The 9,975-nt window shown below is 43.9% G+C and overlaps 1 protein-coding gene across 1 annotated transcript in view; it reads right to left on the bottom strand.

The window, feature by feature from the left end:
* Positions 1–1,849: 1,849 nt before the first annotated feature.
* Positions 1,850–9,975, bottom strand: part of LOC144173906 (low-density lipoprotein receptor-related protein 4-like) — a 342,322-nt gene continuing 334,196 nt past the window's right edge. The window contains exons 33-34 of the mRNA XM_077702231.1: positions 6,457–6,689; positions 1,850–5,635 (exon numbers count right to left, since the gene is read on the bottom strand). Coding sequence (XP_077558357.1) covers positions 5,333–5,635; positions 6,457–6,689 — 536 coding nt within the window. The 3' untranslated portion in view covers positions 1,850–5,332. The remainder of the gene's footprint in view (positions 5,636–6,456; positions 6,690–9,975) is intronic.

The raw sequence follows: 9,975 nt of genomic DNA, 5'->3' as shown, positions 1-9,975 counted from the left end.
GAAGCCATCTGGATGCATCTTCTAACTGCTAATTGTGTGTGTTGTTTGTGTGTCTATTGTGTCGCAGTACCGGTATGTGTATATAAAACTCAAGGCTGTTGATGGTATCTTCGGTTTTGCCATATCATACTTGCCATAATTTTAATAACCACTTTTTTGACACAAAGTGCGCAAAAGTAGTATATTTGTTACACGCCTAAAATTTGCTGATGTTTATATATTGTCACAATAGTTATGTGCAGGTTAGAATTTGAGGTCAGTATTCTTTATATTGTTGATTTTCTTCAAGAGTGTACCCTAACCCTAATCCTACTACTATTTTTTTTACACTACAAGAATTTTCATGGACTTGTTTATTGGCACTGCTAAAGTGTTGTGTTTGTTGATTGTCACTGATAAAGTGTTTGTAAATGTTTTTTTAGGGCCTCAGAAAGCATTGTAACAATTTTGTTCTGCTTTATGTTGTCTTGATTTTTGTTTGATGTTTAGCTATGTTCTACCACCAGCTGTGTTCAGTTTGCTGAGGAGTAAAAAAGAATTGTTACAATATCGTGAGAGCTGCAGTAAGAAAATGTTGCATTTAAATTTTGGAAATTGTCTCCTAGTAGTGCGCAGGCGTCTTTTGGCACTCCTCCATTTTACCAACCTGAAGTTTTCATGGTGGAATTGAAGGAACATAGATAGACCTTCATAATTTCTTTAGCTCTTCTTGAGTTCTTATTTTGGTTTTCTTAGCTGTTTACAGGAGGGCACTTGATTGTTTGAAATTATGAAGGCTTTATTCAAATAGAGCTTAAAATTTCTTTTTTTTTTTTGTGCCAGTGCAAGCCATTACTCTTTTCACATTCCAGACAGGCTGGAATACTTGTCAGAGCAAGCCTACTTATATTAAAGTGTCACGAGTCATCAGAACACCACTGTACAGTGCAAGTATAAAAATGCTAGTGGCTTTGTGAAAAATTACCAAAAATTTGTTACTAATGCATACATATTTTACTATTGTAACATTAGTGGCTGGGTTTGTTAAGAAGATTTAATGGGCTTGTTGCTTTCATGTTTCCTTTACTATTTCGGGAAGTTCATGTTAGAAACCCCGCTCCTTTTACCACAAACTTATGAATAGACGCCCCGAGCTACGAACATAACCCTGGAATAGCTAAGGGTTGTATTATAGAAATTTGGGCTCACAGTTGTGCATGTTTGCAACAGATGCAATTAAATGTTGAGTGTTTGAGTTGCTGTATTGTATTTAGCGCAATTTGATTTCACCTAGCAGTACTGAGTTCAAGGACACGGGTTTGATGCCCAGGGGGTCAAGATTAATTCGGAGCCTTCCACTACGGCTCACTTTGTAGCTCAAGTGTAACTTCGGTGCATTAAACCTCACAATTGTCAATCCTTTTGCAAGTCTGCTTTGGTAGATTGATGAGTTGCTGTGCCTTTAACGTTGTGCAACCTGTAGCTTTCAGGTCCCGTACTAATGAAGTGCAACTGTAAGGGATTAGTCTAGGTGCCATCCTGAGTCAAAATACCCCTTTGTGTATGTGTGGAAGTTAGTAAGGCCAATGTGTCTACAGGCTAAGAAATTTAGCTTACATGCGCATTGATTTTCGTTGTGTGAGAAAAAGCTGTGCATCTGTCTAGTGGTGCTGTTGGTATAGATCGCAACTGTGCTCAATTGTCCCCAGATTTTCTGCTGCTTGCAAGCTCATTCGCAGCTATATTTCTGCCAAATTAGAGTACTCAATTCCTGTGCAATTGCCTGCAAAGCCAAGCAAATATAAACATGCCAACACAGTGTGACCGTGAAAGTTCTGCACAAGACAAAAGCAGGCGGCTCGTCTGTAAAACCATTTATTATCATCAACAAGTGTAACGACACACGTTTCCATAATCGCGTCTAAAAACAAATGAGAAAGCGATAGATTATGTACATTTCGTGTATGTGCCGCATCCATTGGGTGCGTCCCAAGGTCACTGAAAAGTTAAACGGCACTGCAACATAAATATGTACACATCTGGCATTGTTATCACGCTGTACACTGTTGCAGCTCAAACAACCTCTTAACCGTTAAGACTACAGCCACTTATGTACACGTTAGCACGCATTACCTCCATATGTACACAAGCACACCAGCATACAGCATTGTACATTTGCACGAAACAGTTAACCACATACTCTAGTCAATTTCCGTTCTGCCCCTTAGCAAACAATCTTTCACGAGCTTGTCTACCAGCACAGACCAGATTCTAAAGTTCGGCGTCAATAGATGCTTTTCCAGCTCCCCCTAACTGCACTCATGTCCAAACGGTGAGGCACTTCCAAGCAGTAAAAAGGGGTTTGTCCGAGTGAACTGTGCTGTTTGAGTGGTGGCTCACCAGGAGAAAAGAACTGTGCAGCTAGCAGCGTTGTGCATTTCACTCAGACTTATTTTTTAGACCAGTCTGGAGCGTCCTGCGAGATCTTTAATGTTGGCTGTCCAGGATTGAGAACAGCCTGCCAGCATAAAGCAGCTATACCATATGTCGTGTACTTTTCAGCAAAACAATGCGTGAAAAGCAAGGGGTTGAAAATGGCTTTAGGTAGCTCGGTTGACTGATCAGCTTTCATCTATGAGAAGAGCTAAGTGAATTCTGTTATTAAACAGTTCCGTCATGCTACCAATTTTCAGTGCTGGTTATTAAACCAGCATTGAAAATTGATAGCATGATGGAACTGTTTGCAATAGAAAAAGTGAACAAGGCAGCAAATACTAACTTGCCAAACTAAAGGGCAAATGTAAGCCAGGACTTTATTGCACCCTATTGTGAATCACACAAACTTGGATGGTTTGTTAGATGGACAGTATTGTACCAGCCATATTTGTGTCTCTTGTAACAAGGAGTTTCTGCTGTTGTTTTGGCATGACTGTTGGTGCATATCTAAAAAAACAAACGATCTTAGACAGCTTTGACTTTGCATGCAAGTAATGTTGACCAGCCAGGAGCAATCATAGTCTGCAAATGCTTAAAAGGGTGCATACAACCGAGAGCACCAATGAGCAAGCATGAAATTTAAGCCAGTTTAGCATCTGTTGTAGGCTGCCAGCATTCGGATCGAATACCACTGAAGGACGACACAGGAAAAAGAACTGAGGATTGGCCCATTCAGGTACTGATGTTGTTGTTAAGCGTTTCGTGCTGAGTACCTGGGGCGGAGGGCAACGTGTATTCACGCCAGTGTAAAACTCTTGCTGACTCCACACTATTAAGTCGCGACTTTAAAATGTGACTAGTAATTTGATAAATGATATCAGGACTTGCAACAGTGGCTGGTGATTGACTAGAATGTGGTCTAGGCTTGTTCATGGATGCTTAGCTCAGCTCATTGCAAGTATTGTAATCCGTGTGAAATTTATTGAATGAATTTTTAAATATTACCACAGTGCTTTATTAACAAGGTGCAGTTCTTTTATGGGAACTTCTAACTGAAATAAGCGCTCGGTGTAAAAGACTACGATAGAGTGCAAAAGTTTGTTGAATGCCAATAGCCACATCCAGCTGATCTCAAGGGGTATTTGCAGCTACGTACCAGACAGCACTCGTGTGTGTTTTCCACCTTGTACACACGTTTTGCGAGTCAGTGCTCGTGTTTGCAATATCTTTGCATGGTCTGCCAGTCATGCTCGCTGTGGGTTTAACGACAAATTACCAGTCGCCTGGCTCACTGCTTATGCTTAAAACAACGCCCGCCACTCCTAGTGTGCGCTCGTCTATACTTAAGTGTATATTTACAGTATGTCCTAACTTCAAGCTCAAAAGCGGTACCTACATATGGACGTCATATCACTATACACACAACAGTGGTGTACAAGCCGGAACTTTCAGCACACAATCGACTTGCAGTAACCGGGACTCTTGTTCTAGCATACGAAATTGCCACATTTTGGGCCGATGCGGTGAGTGGCCATAACAAGTGTTGTAAAGGCTACTCTAAAGTGGCAGCGCAAGAATCTCTCACCCTGTCAACATTGCACACTTGTTCTGGATCTCTCACAAGCCACTCTTTGTCTGTGCTTCCTCACTCTTTAACTTTGTATGTAAATCAGTGGACCTTAACAACTATATAAATGTATAAATGTTATTGATATTTTATGAGAAGCATTCATCAGAGATAATAGACCCTGTGCACTGAAAGAAATTTTTTTTTGAAGTTGTTCAAGCCTTCCGAAGGAAAGCATAGTGGCTTCCAAGTAATTACCTGAAGTCTCCCTACAGCTAGGAAATTGCACATTCTTGCCTTTGAAATGTAAGGTTATTACTGCTTGGTTTGAAAGTACTGAGGGTAGCGCTTAGTTGCATAAATTTAATTTTCGTAGCTACTGACAATTAAGGTTATTTTTATATTCTGTTGACATGAGGGTGCTATATGCCGGTCTTCACCAAACAATTTCTGGTGCTATGTTATGTCATGAAAGAAGAAGGTCCAAGTGCCATTTTGTGGCCCTTTCGTGAGATGGCCGATTTAAGCTCATAGAGACTAAACCATTGCAAAGAACGTCCCTGCCGCAACTGTCTGTATGGCAACGAAATGTGCGCGCAAACAGTTTTTCCAACTACTAGCACCGGTGGCTTGGTTATTTTAACACTGTTGAACATAAAGGAAACCTCGGGCACATTTCAAGCAATGCATGAGTGCACAACCGAGGATACCAATGTTATTTTATAAGGAAATGAAAGAAAGACATTGGGGTCGATCCACTCTGTGGAGGTGAAATGCCAGAAAACCTGCAGAGCTGCTGGTGAAGTGCTGAGCTGCTTGTTTTATACCTCCCAGTTACTTTTCGCACCACACCTGCCACGTTTTGCGTGATCAGCATCTGGCCGTGCACGTGCTAGGTCGAGGAGCGTGGCCATCGAGCTTCCTGAACGCTGCAACACCAGCACCACACTGTTCCCCCTCTCTCCCCATCCACAGCCGTCATTTACGCATTGGCAGATTTCATACACTGCAATCGCGTGGCAGATACCAGAAAACTCGAAAACTAAGAGTGGGTCTGAAAGATGACGCCTTTACATTTATCCCACTTATAAAACAGACAGATGATATCGGGCGAAAGGAATACACACTCCAGCACTTCGATAGACCATGGACTTTGTGTGCCGCACGTGAGAATAAGGGGCAGAAACTGACAGGCACTGGCCTTCGTGCCTCTGCAACCTTTAAGAGCGTTCATCCACGGGCAAATGCGACGGTTCCAGCTCTCCCGCGCACGATGACGCTTGAGCCGTTTCTGTCCCGCGATCACGAGGATCCCAAGAGAGGTGTCCGGCGGCTAGCGTGAAGCCAGCCTCAAATGTCCGTCTCCACAGAAGGTAAGTGGTGGTGGTGGTAGTCATGGGGCAGTGTCCGTCGCAGGGAGCCGCCCCGGACACTGTGCGGCGAGTGGCGCGGGCAGGCGACCCTGGGAGGCGAAGGCGGGGTGGGGCACCCCTGCAGGCCCAAGCTGTAGAGCGTGCCCTTGCTGTTGCTGCCAACAGACGGCAAGGTGAGCACGCCGGATTCCAGCTCGCCGAGACGCTTGCTGACCAAGGCAGCCACCTCAAGGTTGTCCAGCTTCTCCTTGCCTCCTCCTCCGAGGCCCACGAGGCCAGCCTGCACGCACACGCCAGGATTGGAACAGGCACTGCCAGCGGCGAGGTTCTGTTCAAAGGTAGGTGCAAACCCGGCTCTACCAGTGCGATGCAAAACGTTCACTAAACGTGTTAATATTCCACACCCCACACCTAAACCAGCCTAAAGATAACAAACCACATAAATTTATAGAAAGAGCGTACAGAATTGAGCTAGGAGGAGAACATTTTACAGTAAAAAAATTGCAGGTCTTGAAAAAAGTGTTGGCACTGCTGAAGCTCGAACCCAGGGCATTTGTTCCAAAGCCCATGATTCTACCCAGGGCTTCTAAGGCAGAACAGCAGTGCTGTTTTAGCAGCTGTATAAAAGAATGTAATGAGTGTTCCAGGAGTAGATGGGTCTGGGTGTTCACAGGAAATCCTGGGCTTGTACCCACCAGGGAAACGAATGTCCCTTGCTAGATGGTGCGATTGTAACCCGTTACAACTGCGAACGTCAATGTGACAAAAGCATAAATATTGTTTTGCTTTCGCTTTAAAAACCACGTGCAATCAAGGACCACAAAACATAAAGAAGATTGGCAGATGGTTTGGCTGCATTAACCATGGGATAGCACGCAAAGGCAGTAGACATTCCTGTTTATAACGCATTGTCCAATATCCCATCGCACAGGTATTGCAGGTATGTAGGTACGTGCTCATCGAGGAAATATCACTTCCAGAAATTGTGCCACATTTATAAAGACACAAAACTACCCTCTTTTTGTGGTTTCATTCTTAGTCTGGCCCCATGTTTTAGTGGTAATGATGAACACCTTGTACAAATGTGGTGGGCATTCTCACCTCGTGGTTATCGTAGCGCACCTTGGATGCCCAGCCCCAAGGTTTCTTGTCAAGGTAGTCGGCGGGACCGGGAGAATGGTTTGAGTAGCGGGCCATGTGTGGGACCGGTTCCCTCTCGAGGGACCGGTCGCCTCGTGCCTTCTTGCACCAGATGAGCAGTGCACCCACAAGGAGCAGCACCAGTGCAACCCCAACCACACTGAGGGCAATGTACGTGCTCTGGAACACGGGGTCTGAAGCAGAACAGAGGTGGCAGTAGTGCTTGAGGAAAAAGGCTTCTAAAGAAGAATGTGAAACTCCCTCCATTTTTTTTTTTAACATTTCATTCTTTTCATCTTGACACAAATGCGCTAAATGAGTCCTTTTTCTCTTTACCGGGAATTGAACCCTAACCTTGCTTCATTCTTGCTCAGTTTTCACCGATTGAATAAGTAGACCTCTCTTTGGTTGTTAACGGACGTCCTTTTTTAGAATTCCTACTGGATATCTCATGGAAGGAAGCATGATAGCTTGAAAAAACCTCAGTGAAGTTCTTTTTTTGATTTAGAGCTGCTTGCATGCTATGTATGCAAATCCACATGCTCACCTGAGATGATTTCGCATAGACTATGGAGACACTAATAGACGTAGTTATAAAAGTAAGCTCTACTGTGTTTTTGACTCAGTCCACAAGCTTTATTTACTTGTAAGGGTTTCACAGCATTAACAAAAGCCATCCGCGAAATCAGATTTGAATTTATTTTATCAATCTGAAAAAGGTGGCCGTATTGGCAAAAACAGATACACAAAAATACATTCTTAACTTTGCTTTTTTCTCCTGCACAGTGAGTATGAACAGAGTTATTCGTTTTGCTCGGTCTGAATGTTAAAAACAGTAAATATAAAAAAATTGACTGATAATGTAGTTGCATTTATGGGCTTCAAATGAGTACCATTTCGTTATTTAAAGCAAAGGCCTAAGCGACGAGTATCGTTGAATTGGGAAACAAATCCAGTTAGACTACGCTCATCAACGCATACCGAAAATTTTCTGGTATCCTAGTAGTGCTTACAACAAGTTGCATCATATACAGTGAAACACCGCTAAGATTGCTTCTACTAAGAAATAGCCTGTACGACGAAGGATGCTATGTGGCCTGGCCAGATTCCTATGTTTCCTAGATATTGTGAACGCCACTTCAGCGGACACCACTACATCAAATTTGCCTGTATTATGAACAAATTAATGTGTTCGCAATAGCCTAATCCGTTCGCAATCATTTGGTAACGAATGCACCTAGGCGCACATGTGGTAACGCGCAGCTGATAGGTGTGCCAACGATTGTGAGTCATCCAGTTCGGCCATGGAGCTGCAGGAATCAATAAACATGTACACGGCGTGTTGCGGCGCAGAATCGGCTGTGATGGCCGACAATTACGTCTCGGTAGACGACCAGGTCCTGGTTTGCTCTGGCCTGACAACTGACGACATCGTATAGGTGGTATTCATTGAAAAGTGTAGCTGTCAATTTCTTCGCTTGGCAACACTAAAATGGCCACGGACATGGCCGAAGCACCATGGACATGGCGCGGCTTGTGCCACTGCGGCTGCACGCCGAAGAAAAAATAACGACAGCATGCATCGTCTGCTCCGTTTTAACACGATTCTCAACGGTGGTGTCAACAGAGTTGTTGTTTATCTCACTCACGTTGGAGTAGAGGCATTACTTCGCATTCAGCGGGCTAGAGCTTGGAATGTCCAACCCATATCATGCGCTTAGCACGGACAAGTACCGCCATCCCGTGGAGCCCGACGTAACCAATGACGGCACACTCACATGATTGCCTGCATGCGTGCCTGGCTATTAGTTACAGGTTATAGGCCAGCATATGTAAAAGGAATGCCACAAATGATCGGGCAAGCAGTGATGAAGAGCTTGCAGAGGAGCCAAGCATTATCACACTTGCGAAGCGGTAGCAACATTTGACGAGCTGCAGATATGTATCTCGTCACTCCCTGACCTCGTGCCGCAGCACGCAGGGAACCTTGACAGCATCAGGTCGGCGGTGGTTGCGCATCCAGTACGTCATAATACTGTGCAGAGGAAAATTGTTGACTTTTTTGGCCTATAGCAGTTTAAATCTGCTGATTGCATATTCGCCCCGAGGTCGAACAGAGTCGGCCCCTGGCGGCGGCGGGACGAACCGCTCCTAGTGTGGATGGCGCTCTTGCGTCGTGTGCTCGTTCACGTTGTGCGCGGTGCAAGACGCGTGCTGCATGCGATAAATAATGAATATGGGCGCTTGTTTCGTACTGAACAGTTGCATAGTTACGTCTTCTTGGGGATTTTGTTTAGAAACGCAATAACCAGCGGCGGTTGTGGGATAACGCGCTAGTTTAGCTCCACGAAACATTGTTGCCATTGTCACCGCTTAAGCGTGAAACGTGTTATAAACATTGTTTTGACACATTGCACTTTTCTTATTGATCAGTACAGTCGTCTGCCGTTTCGGGATCGTCAAAGGGTGCTTTTGGAAGGTGGCATGGTGATCATAGAGAGGATAAAAATTCACTATAGTTGAAATGGGTAGGAAGCGACAAGACCCGTACATTTGCCACACCCTTGGGAAACTTCGCTACGCCCTTTTAGAAAGAAGAAACAAATGAAAACAATTACACTGCACACGACCTGTGCGCTATCACCCGTACATTACCGGAGACGTATTTTAACACGCAAGCGCCTGTGTTATCAAATTCTTTCGGTACCCTTTACTAAAAAATACCATTCTTGACAGTCGTTGCGTGTTGGTAATTTTGTTTATTATTTAAAATACGCTTCTGTGGATGCGCAAGAGTATTTCAGGGGGATTTATTGGTAAAATTAAGCAGTTGTGAGTTTGTGTCTGTCCTGTAGCATTTCGTGTGTCATTTTTAAATACTCCATTTTCAAATCACATGAGCCACCTTGTCCAAAAATGTGCTTCACTCAGCATAACCAAATTTCTATTATGGTCAGGTTTGAACCACTTAAGGTGGACTTAAGTTTAGAGAAGAAGGAAAAATTGCGTAATAAAATGCACGTTGTTGCCCACACGTGTGGACGGTGTGTGACACGACTCGCTGGACTTTTTTTTTCTCATGATGCTCGCTTTAAATACCGTTTTAAAAAAAGCGAATCACAATTGCTGGACAATCTCGGGCCAAAAGGTGGGTTAATCAGTTTTCAAAATAATGGTGCTTACTTGTTGAAGTACTGCTTTTTCACCGCTACGGAACGTGACGCTTAGCGTACTACCAATTGCAAGTAATGCTTATTGCCAATATTTGTTTTTTTCTGTTACGTGGTTTCTCTCTTCGCTGTGTTTGAAATGTTGGCACAACCCCTCCCCCGCCCCCAACCTCCCATAAAAAAACGAAAAGCACACAAAACTTTTATGTGTGCCTTTTTTAACCAATCCTTAAAAATTAAATGCCAAGACCAAGGCGAGGTTAAGTTTACAACACAAAGCGGTTACTGGGAAATCGTTGCACTATTTTGT

Source organism: Haemaphysalis longicornis, unplaced genomic scaffold (genome assembly GCF_048455015.1).
Source record: "Haemaphysalis longicornis isolate Haplotype H1 unplaced genomic scaffold, Haemaphysalis longicornis Haplotype H1 scaffold_3, whole genome shotgun sequence".
NCBI classification, from domain to species: Eukaryota; Metazoa; Arthropoda; class Arachnida; order Ixodida; family Ixodidae; genus Haemaphysalis; species Haemaphysalis longicornis.
Note: the sequence above shows the minus strand (reverse complement) of the source record. Positions and strands in the feature narration are given on the sequence as shown.